The sequence below is a fragment of the Platalea leucorodia genome, assembly GCF_965183815.1.
Source record: "Platalea leucorodia genome assembly, chromosome: 22".
NCBI classification, from domain to species: domain Eukaryota; kingdom Metazoa; phylum Chordata; class Aves; order Pelecaniformes; family Threskiornithidae; genus Platalea; species Platalea leucorodia.
Window position 1 is genome coordinate 4,693,972 of NC_138844.1, and position 17,575 is coordinate 4,711,546.

Consider the following 17,575-nt stretch of genomic DNA (forward strand, 5'->3'; position numbering starts at 1 on the left):
AGGAGAGCTCGCAGGTCAGTGGGGAGTACTCACCTGGTGACATTTACCCACGGCTGCCTTGGCAAGATCTTAACCCAGGGGCTGGAGAGGGCTCCCCAAGCCCTCCTCCAACCTCACCTTGGCTGGAGCCTGCGGACTGAATCTGCTTTTCCAGCACAGGGAGGATTTTGAGCTGGTTGGGGGGCTCTTGCTACCCTGATGGATGCAAAAATGAAAAATAAACCAGACCTCCGGCATTAAGCTCCGGCTCTCCTTGCCCATCATCCCGACCCTCTCGGGTTTTTTGACTGAAAATGGAGAGCCTCCTGGTAGCGCCTCTTTTAGAGGAGCTCCGGTCCTGGGCATGGGGAACCGCGTCCCCCCGTCAGCTGCAGGGCAGATGCTCATGGAAAAGCACCGCTTCTAGGAATAGGGGAAAACCTCAGGCTTTGGGTGCGGGTTTTTAAGCGCCTTCATAATCTTCCAGTATCAGTAAAACACCTCTGATCGCAATTTCCCACGTCCGTTTTGTGTAGGCACGGACATACGGACACACGCCCGCCCGCTCTCATACAGACAGAGGGAAATGCGAAATATATTTTTCCTTCATTTCAGGCGGCTATTAGCACCCTTCAATGTTATTATTAGCCTGTTAATATAGACTTCCATCCCCATACACTTCAGGAAGGATTCGCGATGATTTATCGTTCCTAGAAATCTCTTTGCCCTTCATTTTAAATATCCTTCAGTGTTGGGGTGAGAGGGAGAAGGGCGGAGGGGTAATAGATTAAAGGAGGCGAATTGATCCAGACTGTTACAGCTGAAGTCCAGAGAAACACTTTTGCCGTAAGCACAGAGCCCACCTTTCCCTTAGCCAACATTTACGCCGCCATCGGACCAGCTTGCAATAAACGGATTTATCAGCATAACTTGGGAAACCCGACGCGGTTACCCCGCATCGCCGGGGCTGGGAGCCGCACCGAGCCCCAGCCCCGTGTCAATCATTGGCTTCGGGGCAGGGAAAAAACCCGAAATCGTCGCGTTTTCAAAATCACACGGAAAATGCGGGGGGGTGGGGGGTGTTTGACACGCACAGACACCGTGGGCACCCACATGTGAGGTGCGGGGGGGGGCACGGGGACTGAAAACGCGAGGGATTCCTTTTTTGCCCCTTTTCTTTTCCACAGGCAATAAATTCAAGGCTATAAAAATCAAAGAAAGCTAATGTAAGTTTTATTAAACTATTTAACCATCACAAGTTTAAGGCATTCTGTAACAAAGCCGGATCAGTGGCGCACTGTATTTTACTAGCCTTGTAAAGTTAAATGAAGGCTTCTGATTTCAGCAATGTGGGGAACTATTTTAGCCCGAGCAAAGCAACCCTGAGATTATGCCGCGAAACATGCGAACATATGTTCACATGCAGAGAGATTTTTAAGCAATTTATGTATATATACAAGCACAAAGTCCGAGGCAGGCTTTGGCTGTACAGAGGGGCTGCGGCTCGGCAGCTTGCTGGTCAAAGTTGCCATGCCACGTCCATGTCGGTGACATTTTAAATTTCATATTTACCCCCATTATTTTACCGTGTTAACAATCCACTTTCCCTTCCCGGCTAGTTAATTATTTATAACCCCCTCCCCACCACTCTTGCTACCTAGATCCGTCTTTTTCTTTACAAAAACGCGTATGTGGGTGCGTTTGTGCCTCCGCGCCTGCGGTGCAGGCACACGTACGTATGTACATGAAATCACGGCCGGGGGGGCGGTGGGGTTGTACTTATTCTCCGTTTTTTTGCTATCGCACTCTGGAGCCCGAGTGGCAAAGAATAGCTTTTATCTCTATTCCCCCGTGATGGTTATTAAAGGCAAAGCGAGCACATCAGCATCTTTCTTTAAAAAAAAAAAAATAAAAAAAATCCGCCCCCCCCCCGCCCCCCCCCCCCCCCAATATTTCAGGAGCAAATCTGGGAAGGGATATGAGCCCCAGCTCTGCCCGTTTGGTGCCTTTTCGAAACTCCTGACGTTTTGCAACATTGCATAAACATAAAACAATCCATCCTTGATATGGAATGCAAGGGCGGATGACAGCGCAGCGCAGCCCCCTCGGCTTCGATTGATTTACGCCGAGACTGACGCTTTATCAGGCACACGAAAAAAGTTTGACCAATCATTTTGCTGGGAGCTCACAACACAGCAGCCCAACTGTACTTTGTTGGCTGGGAAGTTGGAGAAGGGGGTAGAGTACAAATCTAGATCTCTGTCCTATATATTTTTTTCCCTTCATTGAACCGTGCTTTGTATGATGTCTGAGAATGTCCATTTCTGGGACTCTTAGCAATTATTATGTCGACTCCATTATAAGTCATGAAAGCGAAGACTCGCCTTCAGCTAAATTTTCATCTGGGCAATATACAAGTTCCAGGCAAGCTGGGCACAATGAGCATCTAGAATTCCCCTCCTGTAGTTTTCAGCCAAAACCTCCAGTTTTCAGCGCCTCCTGGACTCCTTTGAATCCACATTCTTCTGGTACCCTTCCTGCCGTCTACCATCCATATATTCAACATCAAAGCGTCCCATCTGATAGCAGGTATCTACGGAGCTGGCTGGATCCAGTGCCCAGAGCAGAGAACCTCCCCGGGCAGGGCTCTGTTAAGGCAGAGCCGCTGCTGGGCCGTCCCGGGGATGTCCATAAACAGGGAACACAGGAGTACAATTTAGAAACTTCTGCTGCAAGGGAAGGGATCGTTTCCAATCAAAGGCCCAGCTTCGAGGACAATAAAGTTTGTGAAGGAAGCGAAGACAAAGACAGGACAGATCAAAGTAAGTTATAAAAGTGAGGAAGTAAACAGTATAAAAGCTGGAGGAGGTGCAATAAAAGGGGACAATGCTGCGTAAAGTTTAAAATCAGGGCTTAAAGAAAAGTCTCAGCTTGCTGATGCCAACCTAAGGGGAGAGGTGGGGAGGGGAGAGGGGTGGCATTGTCTCTGCCGGTAAATAAAAATAAAAATAAAAATGAGCGTCGTCTCTGAGCTTAAACAGAGTCCAGAGCGGACAAAAGCTGGAGCGAGTCATCCTCTTTCCTACAGAGCTCTGGCTCCGGCAGCAGAGACCACTGTAGTAAGCGGGAGTAAATCTGCGCGGGTGCGGGCGGCGGGGACGGGGAGGGACGGGGGGAGCCGGGAGATGTCGGGGAGCGAGGCCGGGAAAGGGGAGCAGGGGGGGAGAAGGAGAAGAAGGGGGGAAAGAGGCGAAATTACGGAGGAAAAGTTCACGTGGGGGACGGAAAGAGCAGCGGGGGCTTCGCCGTGCCCGCCGCGCCGGCGGAGCCCGGCGGAGGCGGGGACGGGCTCGCTCCCTCCGCCGCTCCTCTCGGGTCTGTGGTGCTGCTGCCTTTTTGTTCTCATTATTCCTCCTGTTTGTTTGTTTATTTGGGGTTTTTTAATTGCTTGTTTATTAAATGCAACGGTGCGGGGTATGAATATTTCAAAGCCACGCTCCTTCCCAGTGAAAAAAAAAAAAAAAAAAAAAAAAGGAGGGGGGGGGTGCTTCCAACTTAATTAGCTTTTATTTGTAATGTAGCCAGATTGGGGAAACAGTTAAACTTCAGCATGTGCTTTTTCCGCGAGGAGGCTTGTCTGTTTTTCCCCTGAAATATAGGAAAAAAATCATTCGCCTTGAAAATATTTAATAATACTGTCAATAATGCTATTAATAATACCATTATTAATAATAATGCTAATAATTATTATAATAATGCTAATAACAATAATGCGGTGGCGTCTGAGTAAGAAAGACTCGGTATCTCCACCTCCTGCCGCTCCGGTCGGTACCTGGTTGCCATCTGGAAGGTGAAGGGGAGCCGAAGCCCGAGCAGGAGGCAGAGGGAGAAACTTGGCTTCGCCCCCGCGGTGAGCACCGCGCCGCGAAAGCCGGAGTTTCCCCGGCTGGCAGAGGAGCGGCCCCCGCCGGGGGTACAGCTCCTCGGAGCCTGTGCAGGACGCACTCCCACAGCCCTTCTTCCCCTTGAATTAACTTCTATTTTTGCCCCTCCGTTGGAACAGAGATTGCCATTGCAACCCTACGATTAAAACCACAGTATCTTCTCGCCCCTCACGGTTTCCTCCCCTCCTTGTGCAGGATGTTACCGCGACTTTTTTTTTTTTTTTCCTATCATTTAACTTGCGCGCAGACACACAGGCACACACACACACTCACACACACACAAAAAGAAAGTCCTATTCTATTGTACTGGGCAGAGATCCAGAACAAACTGCAACCGTGAGGTGAATGATTTGAGAGAATTAAATATCCAGGTTCTGTGCTCAATGTCCCTGAAATTGAATATATAAAAATCTTGTCCAAGAAAATGTTATTAAGTTATAAGTAAGTGCAGGGACCCGCGCGAGGAGGCTGCTGTGTGGTTTCTATGGCATGTGGTTACGATGCATATTTTGTTTTAAATAATAGTTTAATTTGGGCTGATGTTGAGAGGCTGCCAGGGCTGGAAGACGAAGCTGTTTTGCAGAAAGTACTCCCACCGATTTCCCTGACTCTTTCAATTTTTGAAAGTATTTCGCAATAATGAATCTCCGCCCTGTGTATGGCACAGGGCTCTGTTAATTTATTTGCTGGATTTTAAAGAAAAGATGTGCCAGGACCTCTTCCCATTCGCTTTCCTGTTTGGGGATGTGTGTATGGTGAATAGATAAAGCACCGCTGGCGTTTAAAATATCTTCTATTTTAACGACCCAAGATATGACCGAAAAATAAAACCAAACCGAATAAAAATCCGTTATGAAGCAGAGCCCTCCATTGCCATTAAAGGATGGGGAGCAGGATTAACAGTATCAATTATTAACAGCTTTCTTCCTCTTTAATATTTAATTCTGCATATTAGATCAAGTCAATTACATTAAGGAAATAGCCGTGCAAATTTGTAAGAGGCAGTACTTACAGGGGAAGATTAACCGGATTATTTTTTAAAAATATTCAATATATTTCATTTTACGTAGAGGAAACGTTCTGATGGCGCGCGCGTGTGTGTATGTATATATTTATAATGGTCCATTTAATTGGTGTAAAGGTTTATGGCTTCAGTCATAATTTCAGAGGAGGCAAAGGAAATAAAATAGAAATACGTGGTCTGCCTATAACCCTTCGTTTTACTCTTTCCCGCCTCTCAGTTACCCAACGGTCAGCTAATATTTGCATGTGATTAGCCAATGCTCTATTATTTACCCTAAGCCCACTTCACCTTCGGGTGCGACCTTCACCACCATCGTGCCTGGGGGTGGTTTCTGCTCCCCAAACGTTGCTTTCTCCCCCCCCCCAGCCCCCCACGATGCTAATGCCTGCAACGTCCTTTTTGCAAAAGATTCCCACGTAACTTCTCCCACACGCGAGGCTGACGAGCAGCCTCTTATTTATTTTTGGCTGCATTTGCAGCCCTGCAAATGTCCATGTCTCCGGGTAACACTGTCCAGATCTCCGGCAGCAGCGTCCACCCAGCCCTCAGAGGATGTTTATTGTATCGAGACCGTTTCTTGCCACATAGCAAAAAAATAGGCAGGATTTACGCGAGGTTTCTCCAGCCCCCCTCTCCCTGCTCTTTGCCTGCGCGGTGTGGCTGCAGGAGCGAATCTGTAGGCACGTGGGAAAACACAGCTGAAAAAAAAAATGTAATATATATAATTTTTGCCCCGGTTTCTTTGTATATAGCGTGCGTAACGTGCAGATGGGCGTTATGCAAATCTGTAAGTGCCTGCGGGGGTTTACCTGGCAGAGATGGGCCCGGGGGAAAGCGGGGGGAGCTCCGCCACGTGTGCGCCCAAACACGCGTGTGCGCCCAGGCACGGGTGTGCGGGGCCCGCGGCTGTGCACGGCCCCGCGTGTGCCCGCACGGCCCCGCGTGTGCCCGCCGGCACGGGGGTGCACGGACACGAGCCTGGGCGTGCAGGCAGCGCAGCCCCGCGTGTCCGCGGCTCCCGGCCCCCCCCGCTCGGGAGGGAGGGGGGGCGTGCGCCCCTCTTTCGGGATCGGGCCCCCCCGGCAGCCTGTGCCGGCCCTGACCATCCCCGAGGGTTTTCATCCGGCCTCTGCTGCTCACTCCTACGGCAGGGAGCATTTTTCACCCGGGCGTGCATATGCGTATGTATAATCTTAATATTTGATGGCATGATTAAAACCTTCTGAGAAACACTCAAGCTGCATCGTATTGATCTCGCTGCTTTTCTTTCAGCCAACCCAGCTGCCAGCTGGCTTCACGCCCGTTCCTCCAGGAAAAAACGATGCCCTTACACCAAATACCAGACCCTGGAACTAGAGAAGGAGTTTTTATTCAATATGTACCTGACGAGGGACCGTAGACACGAAGTGGCCAGACTCCTCAACCTGAGTGAGAGACAAGTCAAAATCTGGTTTCAGAACCGAAGGATGAAAATGAAGAAAATGAACAAGGAACAGGGCAAAGAATGAAAAAAAAAAAAACAAAACAAAAACAAAACCCCAAACAGAAAAGCAGCATCCCCCCTTCCCCCCAGCTCCCAGCCTCCGCGGCCGCGCAACCCCCGCAGTGCTGCCACATCCCCCAAACGCGCGGGGAAAACCTCCCCGTTTCCCAGCTCCACCTTTGCATGCGAGATGTTGCTTATTCTTCTTTTTTATCTTCTTAGCATTGCCACATCGGAGGCAACTTAGCCAAAACTGCAGCTCCTTTTTGGGGACACACGCTGGGTTTTGTTTCTATTCTCTTGTTTTCTTTTTCTATTTTTTTTTTTGTTTTGTTTTGTTTGCTTTCTCTTTTCTTCTCCCCACAGTGTAACACAGACACAGCTCCTGTCTGAGCAGCAGCTTTCCCTGCTTGCATTTTGTCCATGGAAAGCAAGACGGCAAACCCAACTGGCCACAACCAGCCCTGGCCCAAGCCCCCACCAAACCTCGCTGTCTTTCTTTAGCCACGTAAGGACAAAGATTCTCCAACACTCACAACACCCCGGCGCACACCCACACACACCCACACACACCCACACACACTCACACACACCCACACTCACACTCACACACACCCACACCCACTCACACACCCACACTCACACGTTGAGGTGGCCAAGGAACCAGACGATTTAATTAAACTACTGCAAGACAGACACATTCGTAAGACTTGCGTTTAATTGCACCCAACAAATCATTTTCAATTCGCCAACTTTATACCGGGGCAGTCGGTTAATGACAGCCCAACTCCCAACCGCGCTGCCTTGCTTTTCTTTTCCCCCCTTTTTTTTTTTCCCTCCCTCCCCCCCCCAGTTTGTTTTATTATACGGGATTTTTTATTTGAATCGTGCCATGGCAGATATGTGACTTTGACCTGAAAGTGTAGTAGGATCTTTACAGGCAAACCTCCTCATCTGGTAATTTTATACTGGGTCACTTGGAAGAGGAGAAAAGCCGGGGAGGGAGGCGAGAGAGTGTGTGGGGGGCACTCTCAGAGCCGCATTGTAAATTATTTAGGAGAAAAAGGGGCGGAAGAACCCCTGCCAACTTATTCCTAACTTTTAGAGGAGAGGAAGAATGGGATTTTCTAGTTAAAAAACTACCTTAGTAGAGCTGTAAGGGAGGGGAAGGTTGTGTTCTTAGTGCTAGCATATTTATAATTTATTGTGAATTGACTTTTCCTAAAGCAGTAGGCTGTTGCAGAGATAAAGTGCCAACCCTAGCCTGTGTGTATTTCTTCCCCCTCCTGTTTGCTGAGATGCTTTTAATACTTGAATGTCGCTGGGGTTCGGGTGGGGTGGGGTGGTTTTTTTCTCGCCTGAAGCGAGCTCCCGGCGTGTTTTCCCACTGCCACCCGCCTCCCTCCGGGGCCCGGTGCCACGCCGGGGCCGGGGCCCGCCGCCTCCCCGGGGAAGGAGCCTGGGCCCGCGGGTGGCACCGGGGGAGGCGGCGGCTCCGCGCTGCCCCCCCCTCCTCATCCTCATCCCGAAGAAGCCGTTAGAGTCACAAATATAGACCTCGCTGGTCCCATGCCGTGCCGGCCGGAGCTGATTTCTCATCTGACAGATCCGCGGGAGCTTTCTCCAACCCGCCCGTGCGGGACCGGTTTCCCTTTATCTCTGTAAGACTTAACTTTGTTTTGGGAAGGGGGGCGGGGGGGGGGGCGGGGGGGGTTAGTACCAGTTGAGTATATGGTGGGTATTGTAAACTGTGTTCGTGGTTGTGTTTCTGTGAACGTTGAAGCTCGTTTTCTGTTTCTACTGTGGCTTTTTAAGTATGCGAAGAGTTCTGCAGTTGATAGTGGATGGAAAATATCGAAATAAACCTCTCTCGTTTTCTTCGTGTGCGAATTTGTATATTTAGCTGCCAGGAGGCTTTCTAGGAACAAGGCGAGTGTAAGGTGGCTTGTTTTAATAGGGTGGGGAAAAAAATAGAGAAAAGAAATTTATTTCTGCTGTATATCTGAACGAACCAGTGCAAATCTGATTTCAGAAGCGACTCACTTGTGTAGCCTTAGCGTTAGCTTTTGTGGGACCACTTTTATCTGCTGAACAGAGATTGCTCTGGGAAGAAGCGATAGGCAGATTTGCGGTTTTGGAAAGTGTTCCTGCTTCTTTTTTTTTTTTTTTTTTTTTCCCTCCCCCCCCCGCCCCCCCATGATCCAGAGATAAGAATCAAGTAGCTGCCCCTCGGTGCACTGAAATTTCCACCGCTTCAATTCCTCTTGAAAGGGGGAAAAGAAAAAATCTTCCACTCGGCAAGAAACCAGACCTTAAGCGTTTAAGACCATTCCTCAGAAAGCTGTGTTGTGTTTTTTTTTTAATGCCTAGACTTTCTCATGTAAAACTTTCCACCACGAAGTAGCTCCTTGGGGGCTTCAAAATTTAACTGTTCTGTTGCCGGAGGGAGTTAGATGTTACCAAACTTCACCCTGTGTCGAAGCCCCTCATCCCCTTCCTCGAAACTCAGTTAAGAAAAGCAGTTTCGGAGACATTTTGAGCTGAGGAAAGAAAGTTGGTGGCAGCAGGATCATTTCTCTAAATCCGGATTTATTAAAAAAAAAAAAAAAAAGATGGTGGTTTCAAGAAAGATGATTTAGCTGTGTTTAAGCTGGGCAGTCAAATTTTTCAGTTTTGTTTGATTCTTCTCAAGGATGGATGAATTTCAAATCTGCTTCATGCTGAATCGATATATTCCTCGTATCTCGGACTGAGTACGGACTTGCCTAAATCCTCATTGCTATATTTTTCAGAAGCGTACCCGTGACTTAATTGATGTTTGCAACCCATCGGCCACTAGAATTTAGAAACATTTTTCACTTTCCTTAGAACTGTGGTAAAGAGCGGATATTTTTAAGACGACAATATAAGGTTCTTTTTAAATAGAATTTAAAATGTTAGTTCATTTTATTAGGAAATATGCTTACTTTAAAAATGTTGGAAAAACTGTCTTCTGTAGCATCAGCAGGATGTATTTTCCAGAGATGTTTAATGCTCCAGAATAAAAATCGATTTTAGAACAACAGCACCTATATGTCATTGTGTTATACTGCTTCATCTAAAATTTCAGAAATATTTTCATTGGGCTTTCCTGCGTTCTTTAGTGGCTCGTTAAGTGTATTATAAGAATCAATTTTTGCTTAGGTTAAAAAAAAAAAGTCCAGAGACAAATGGAAACAATTCCCCTCCGGTGCAGCAAGTGCTTACTCGGTCCCATGCAAGCTTGCTGCCCTTCTAAATTTTTTTAAAATTGTTTGATTTTTTAAATTGGAGATCGTTAATCTCTGGTTACATTTACCGGTGGTTGCTTGGGTTTTGGTTTGTTTGCTTGTTTTTCTGTTTGTTTTGGAGGGTTTAATCTCTACATTCCCGCAGCAGCCTTAGGGGAGCAGGAGTCGAGGCGCGGAGCGGACTGGCTTTATTTGACTTTCCTCGGTTTATTCCCCTACCGCCCAAGGAAAACGTTGCTAAAGAAAAATTAGAAACCCAAAACAAACAGTGGGAAACCCCACCCCGCTTTCCCCGCTTGGCATCGCCTCGGATTTGACACGCGGTTCCTTTTTCCAAGGGCTCAATGAGTGGTTCCTATAATTCCGTCTCTAAATTCGTTTGACGTTTTATTGCTCATGAAGAAATACAAGCGCTTGGAAAGTGTTTCTATCTCTATATTTAAAAAACAAACAAACCCTAAGACCTGCTCAGCCCTGCAGGAAGCAGGTAGTGAGAAATATAACCGAGAATCTCTTTCCACTAATTTTTAACATAATGGGCGCTCTAAAGGGCAATATTTCACTTCTTAAAAAAAATCCTTTCTTTGGGGCAGCTCTGAAAAGAAAACAAAAGAAGAAGAAAGATATTTGGAGCTTACTGAGGGAAGAGAGAGAAAGGGAAGTAACTTGTCATAAAAAAAAGGAAAATTCAGTGCAGTGTGCTGCAATAAAAGAATATGACCGCTATAAAACTTTATAGGGTATAAATTTCTGAAGGTTAAGGAACTAAACGGCTGTAAAGCAAACAGTGCAAGAAAACTTTCAGGAACTCCTAAATTACTACAACGACTTGGGAATGTGGGGAAACCCAACGTGTAAATGCTCTTGTTTCTGCTTCACTCACATACAAAGTTCCCCTCTTTTATTTTTTTTTTTTTTTTCCTTAAGGGAGGGGGTAGTTAAAAAATAAGGGGGGGGGGGGATGGAGAGAAAAGGTGGGGAGGGACTTTTGCTAATTTATTCTTCTCTTGCAGATGCCGTGAAAATCCAGCGCTCTGGATGCTTCCCTTTGTTCTTTTTTTTTTTTTTTCCTCCTTCTTTTTTTTTTTTTTTTTTTTTCTTTTTCCTTTAAAGCAATTCCAGGCTGCCAGAATGCTGAGCCATGCACGCAACAACAACAACAACACACACACACACAGAGGCACCCCCGCACTCACACACTCGAAGTTCTGGCGAGACGTCTGGGCTTGGGAAGCTCTTTATCGGTTTACAGCTCTGGCCTTCCCCCTCCAGAGCAGAATGACCAATTGTTTAGTCTCGGAATTTGAAACAATAGTGGTTTTCAAAAGCAAACCCATTTTCCCTCTTTTATTGCCGGGTAGAGCGACTGGATGGTGGAGCTTTCCCCGCGTAAAACTTCAGCGCGGAGGAGGAACAACTCCATTTTCCTTTTTCTCCCTTTTTTTTTTTCTCCCTCCCCTCGCTTTCCCCCGGTTTTATTTCCCCAGGTCCGAGCGGGGTCCCCCCCCCCTCCCCTTTTTCTGCTTCCCCCCCTCTCCCCGAAGGAAATCTCCCCCCTCCCTGCGCGCCCCCCGGCCCAGGCTGCGGCGCCGCGCCGCGCCGCGAGGTGGCGCCCTTGCTCCACGCTGGACGCGCGTCTCCCGCGCTCGGCCGCGGGGCCCCGCGTAACACCTTGACTTCATTAGCGGCAGCAACCGGGCTGCTCGCTGGCGAGCATGAATAATCCCGAGGCATAAAATATAGGGTTAATTATCGCTATTTTGCCGATTTTATAGGTTACGTCTATTTTTTCCCTGCGAGGGTAAATTATGTGAGGCTGGGAAAACAACAACAAAAAAAAGAGAGTTAAGCTGGAAGCTCTGTGCTGGGATGCGGTGAGAGGTGGGACACGCATCTATTTTAAATGTTCATTTAAAGGGGAGAAAAATACCATCGGGTTTTGTCTTCCGCTGGTTCGGGTGGAGGTGGGAGGACAGCGCAATTATCTCCAAACCGAAGATTTACGTTTGCGGGACTGGAAAAGAGAGTGGCTGAAAGATTTCGGGGAAAAAGGCGCACACAGAATCAGGACATTTTCCCCTGGCTCTTTACCTTAGCCGTTAGGATGATCTGCGCTTTCTCAGCTCTTTATTTTCTACGTTTTACGTTCATAGCCATCGCCGAAAAAAAGCCAGTATATGCTTTTCAGAAGTTGAACGGGTGATTTTTGGTAAACTTGCTCCGTCTTTTGGTAATGCTACTGCTCTTTGCCCGAGGTCTTCACTTAATACCTTTGGAAATATTTTTAAATGCTACAAAATAGTAAATTAATCCAAAACGCTGTTAACTTACCACGTTTTGTGGTATGCGTAAATATTCCACTGATACAGTAGCAGCAAAAATGTAAACTTCTAACTCCGTTAGTTCACTTTTATTTTGGCCTTTGTTTCTTCAAAATTACAAGACAAAAATTACTCAGACGCTCCAGTCCTTCGGCTGCAAATAACATAGAAAGGAATGGTGGCAAGAATTTCAATATGGGATTTCTTTCAAATTGTTCTAAATAGGTATTTTCTGAATAAATGTTTCTCCGAAGTTACACCAGAGAACGCGCGCGCTGCCCGGTACGCAGCCTTCTGGGGAAGAACGTAACAAATTAAACGGATGCACACAACAGAGCGGGACGCAATATGCTGCTTTGAGAAGCAAAGTTTAAGCATCTCAAGACTCTGCCTAAATGCTCTAAAATGAAATACAAATGTAAACAGAAATAGATGGGGAAAATAAAGAAAAATCCTGCCCTTGTGCATTCAGTAAAATGCAGAGTAGTGGAAAGTTAAGGTTTACCTAGGAAAGGGTTTGGGGTTCTCTTTTTTTTCCTTGTGAATTCCTAATAAATCTTTCCTCCGCTGGGTATTTATAAATTATCTTCTCTCTCGCAGACACACACAGGCAAGCACACTCACACACATCCCCACTTGTTTTTTCTTATAATAGAAACATTTTCCTTTCATCAGGAATCTGAGTACAGTATACGAATGATTTAAGATCAGCCATTGATTTCTGGTGCATTGGTGAGTTACCATCACATCATGACCATAAAATCCTCCTGCACTTGATAAAAATGTTAACTTCCAAGAACAACTTCACTCCCGCCTTCTTGGGGTCCACGGACGAACGGGAATTCCTGCTATTTTTTACTTGACGAACTTGAATAGATGGGAGTACCCCTCCAAATACACACAGAAGAAGAGAGCTTCTTTTCTAAAAATACTTTAGTCGATTTTTTTTTTTTTTTTTTTTTTTCCTTTCTTGAAAATTCCGGCATCGAGCATCCCCACGCCAGGCTGCGAAGCTCTATTTACTTCTGTGCACCATTTCTGGGGTTTTATGTTCAAAGAGGAAACCAAAATCTGCTCAATCGACAATAAAAGTGTTGAGAAAAATAAAATGTTAACTTGTCTTTTAGGGGGGAAAAAAGCCTTAATTATACCACTGCAAGTACTCCAACAACAATAATTACTTGAAAAGGCTCTTAGGCTCGACTGAAATGATCCCTACACAAAATAAAGGAAACGTATTTACTTAAATTATATCTCTAAGGGTGGTTTTAAAGTTTTATTCCGTTACTATCTTTGTTTTCTTTCTTTCTTTCTTTCTCTCTTTCTGTCTGTCTGTCTCAATTCCCCGCCTATCCCCACTGCCAATTTTAATTCAAGTATTTTTTTACCAAAGCCCTGGCAAGACAGACTAACCGAAACATTTCAACTTTTTCCTCTTTTCCATGGTGTGGAGGTGGAAAATTTTCCCTCGGTTGCAGGCAGGCACGAGTGAAACCCTCTTTAATTCACCTTTCTCGCGTCAAAACCGCGCAGACGGATGCAATGGGAGGCAGCAGAAATCTACCCGGGGCAAAGGAAAAAAAAAAAAAAAAAAAAAAAAGAGGTTTAAAAGGGTGTCTTGAACTCCTATGGAAGGACTGGAAAATATAGGTGGCATTGCGAGGGGCTCGGAGGGGCGCCGGGGGTGTCAGGCAGGCTGGGGCAGCGGCGGAGCTGGGCGGGTTTGGGTCGTTATTAGCTGAAATACGTCTCGGTAATATTTGCTGACTGCGATAAATGAATTTCAAAATCTACCCCCTGTGTGTTTAGATGGTGGAAAATTGCAGCGTTGGCATCTTAGGGGTAAGTTTGCCTCGTTGTTACCAAATGCCAATAAAATAGAAAGCCTCTCTCCTCTCTCCTTCACCCCACCCCCTCTGCTCCCCAGTTTTCATCACAAGTATCACCAAAAAAAAAATTTTTTTTTTTGTTGTTGAAGTTATTGAGGAGGGGGTGAGGGAGGGCACAGCCATCAGTTCCCGGCCGTAAAGGCTCTGCTCGGGGTGTGATAAGCCACACAATACTTTTAGTTCGCAATCATCCCCGACCACATCTTGAACAAGTCCTCGGCGGGGGAGGAGGCAGGGAGGGGGCTGCGGGAGAGACACAAAAAGTCAATGTTATATATGAAAAACTATAATCATTTTAATTCAATATTGACACCTCAACATCTCGCTGTAATGCGGACGGGTCCAATCGAAACCTCTGGTTTATAGCAGTAGAGGAACGAACTCGTAAAATCCTAACGGCTTTTATGTAGTGCGGTATAAACAACAACAACATCCCCGGCTTTATGGCGTTTTATAGTTTGTTAAACAGTTTACAGCCTTTTTTGGGGCTATTACAAATGCAATTCCCTTCATGTGATAGTTAAACCTTTATCAATAATAAGGAAATTGATCATTAAAATGTTAAATATGACTACCTCGTTTGTTTTAAAATATGTTTAGGGTAAGAAGCTGTATGATTTGATAACTTGTATTAAAATACCAATTACATTTATAGGACCTTTTAAAACTGGTAGCAATTAAATCGTGTTCTTTTACAGTTTTCCAAAGCGACCCTGACATTTAAAAAGGCTAAAACTGCCTCGTTAAAATTTTGAAATTAACGACTGCGAGCGCTTCTCTTTAATTTTCCAACACTCCCCAAAAATCAATCTTTTGGGTGGTCTAGGTATGTGATTTGTTGTGAGGCGAGCGATATCTCATTAATGTAGGTAGTTAAACATATTTAATCCGTATATTCACCCCACCTCCTTCTCCCTTCCCCTCTCGCTCCCTCTCTCTCTCTCGCTCGCTCCCTCTCCCTCTCTCGCTCCCCCTCGCTTGCTTTTCCTTCTTTATTCTCTCACACTCTTCCTTTCACAATCATGCGGTGCAGAGTCCGTGTGGAGTAAGGAGAAGCCAATAGGATGAGGTTTTGGTAATAGATGCAAATGATCATGAAAAGACACTGCAAAATATGAAACAACTCATTTGCGCTGAAGTAAATCACTGAAAACTGTTTATGAACTGGCATCTCTTCTTGGAAATGTAAAGCGAGAACTCTTTAAGTGGCGATTTTTTTTTTTTTTTAGGGGTGGGGGGGAGGAAAGAATTCAATATCATGCAGGCTTAGAGTTTTGATTATATCCTCCTTTTATATTCCTGGAAATCACAAACTGTCGTTGCTTAGCATCTTAGCGCTTTCTTTTTTTGCTAATAGATTCCCGTGGTCTGGTTTGGTTGGCTTCTTTTTTTTTTTTTTTTTTTTTTTTTTTTTTGCCTTTTCTTCCTCCTCCAAACAAATATTCTTATTTAAATTAAAATGAGCTCTTATTTTGTCAACTCACTCTTCTCCAAATACAAAACCGGGGACTCCTTGCGTCCCAATTACTATGACTGTGGGTTCGCTCAGGATCTTGGGGGCAGACCCACGGTGGTGTACGGACCCAGCACGGGGGGCACCTTCCAGCATCCGACCCAAATCCAGGAGTTTTACCACGGAGCATCCTCACTCTCCAGCTCCCCTTACCAACAGAATCCCTGCGCCGTGGCGTGCCATGGGGACCCCAGCAACTTCTATGGCTACGACCCCTTGCAAAGGCAGAGCCTCTTCAGCGCCCAGGAGTCGGACTTGGTGCAGTACACGGACTGCAAGCTTGCTGCCAGCGGCCTTGGAGAGGAGGCGGAGAGCTCGGAGCAGAGCCCTTCTCCGACCCAGCTTTTCCCCTGGATGCGACCGCAAGGTGAGGCGAGATGGAAAGGACAGCGAGGAGGCAGCTCCTGAGCCCATAAAGTAGCCCTCTGCTTTCTTTCTGCCCCTCTTGCTTGCTTGCTTTCTTTCGCTCCCTTTTTCTTCCCCGGTGACTGTATTTTACTGCTTTATGGGGGTAAACTTTTGCACTTGTAAATTGCTTTATAGTTTAATTACCCTGAAGGAGACCTTTTCTTCTGGGGGCTGAGCGAGCCGGGCTTTCTGTGGAAGGACGCGTCCTTAAAGTTTATGGCACTTTTATAGCCTTAAAAAGCCCCCTCATTTTTGTTTTGCGTTTGATTTGGGATTTCGGCGGTGCTGCTTGCTCTCCCCGGGCTGCAGCTCTTTTTTTTTTTTTTTTTTTTCTTTCTTTCTTTCTTTTCTTTCCCCGGGATCCCAAAGAGCCGGAGTCCGCTGCTGCTGCTGCTGCTGCTGTTGTTGTTGTGCTTCGGGTAATAATAAGTGTGCAAGTGCAGGCTTTAGCTGGGCTGCTCGGAGTGGGCTGGTGGGTGACCCCCCCCTCCCCTGCCACCATCACCCCTTTCCTTTATAACCATCTTCCCTTTGATAATATTCCACAGGAGCCTTTCCCTCTCCCTCTTTGCTTCCTGCCTTTGCTCCTGCGAGTCCTTTCTTCCTCCCCCTCCCGCGCCTGTGCGGGTGTGTGCGGGTGTGTGCGCGGTTGTGCGCGGTTGTGCGCGGGTGTGCGCGGGTGTGCGCGGGTGTGAGCGGGTGTGAGCGGGTGTGAGCCCCTGTGTGCCCATCCCCGAGCCTGGTTTATGTATCTTTCAACCTCCTTCTCTTCTTCCCCTCTTCCACCCAACCTTTGCAATTCCCCAGCAGCCGCTGGACGGAGGAGGGGGAGGCAAACCTACAGCCGCTACCAGACGCTGGAACTGGAGAAGGAATTTCTATTTAATCCCTACCTGACCCGCAAACGGAGGATCGAGGTCTCGCATGCCCTGGGATTGACAGAAAGGCAGGTCAAAATCTGGTTCCAGAACAGGAGGATGAAATGGAAAAAGGAAAACAACAAAGACAAGTTTCCCAGCAGCAAATGCGAGCAGGAAGAACTGGAAAAACAGAAAATGGAAAGAGCCCAGGAGGTGGACGAGGAAGGGGAAGCACAGAAGGCGGACAAGAAATAAAAGGATTTTTAAGGACTGAAAGGCAAGCGCTGCTGGGGTGGCAGAGCCCCTGAGCCCCACGTTAATGGCAGTTAGTGTAAGGGAGGGGTGGGAAAAAACCAACAATGCATAGAAAAGAGAAAGGAAAAAAAAAACCCTTTTATTGCTGTAAAACAATATAGCTGTAAGCACCACTTTCCTGATTATCCTTTGATACAATGAACAGTATGCAAAAGTGATCGGGAGGTCTCTCCTGCCTTTTGCCAGTTATTAACTAGTGGTAGTGTAACGCAATAGCTTATGTAAAACATGACTGTGAAATTTTCTCTCTCTCTCTGTCTTTCTCTCTGTCTCTCTCTTCTTTCCTGGGGGGTGGGTTGGTTAACATAGCTTTCAATGCTATAGGAGTTACGTGAAATTACATTTGTGCACTTTTTTTTTTAGTTTCCACCTTTTTTGTTGTGGTTTATCTGTACGTACTGGAGGTAGCTATTGAAACAAACATCCCAACAACATGAAACTGCCTATTTATGCTATAGTTATCTCTCTCTTTCTCTCTCTCCTTCTCTCTTTGCTTTCCTTACTTCTGTTCTTTTCTTTGGTTCGGGATTTTCTTTTTTTTTTTTTTTTTTTTTGTTTACAATTTTTGAA

General features: G+C 46.3%; 2 protein-coding genes across 3 annotated transcripts; both read left to right on the forward strand.

Annotated features, from left to right (window-relative positions):
• Positions 1-2,293: 2,293 nt before the first annotated feature.
• On the forward strand, positions 2,294-6,455 carry HOXB9 (homeobox B9; the record flags this gene model as incomplete). The annotated part of the gene is made up of 2 exons (XM_082331660.1): positions 2,294-2,801; positions 6,220-6,455. The coding sequence occupies 2 exons, from the start codon at positions 2,294-2,296 to the stop codon at positions 6,453-6,455; spliced, it is 744 nt and encodes a 247-aa protein (XP_082187786.1).
• Positions 6,456-15,368: 8,913 nt separating this feature from the next.
• HOXB8 (homeobox B8) lies at positions 15,369-16,969 on the forward strand (the record flags this gene model as incomplete). 2 transcript variants are annotated; one of them, XM_082331733.1, is made up of 2 exons in its annotated part: positions 15,369-15,789; positions 16,638-16,969. In XM_082331733.1, the coding sequence occupies 2 exons, from the start codon at positions 15,369-15,371 to the stop codon at positions 16,943-16,945; spliced, it is 729 nt and encodes a 242-aa protein (XP_082187859.1). In that variant the 3' UTR covers positions 16,946-16,969. The 2 variants fall into 2 exon arrangements, with proteins under 2 accessions (XP_082187859.1, XP_082187860.1); XM_082331734.1 differs by having other exon boundaries at positions 16,641-16,969.
• Positions 16,970-17,575: the final 606 nt, after the last annotated feature.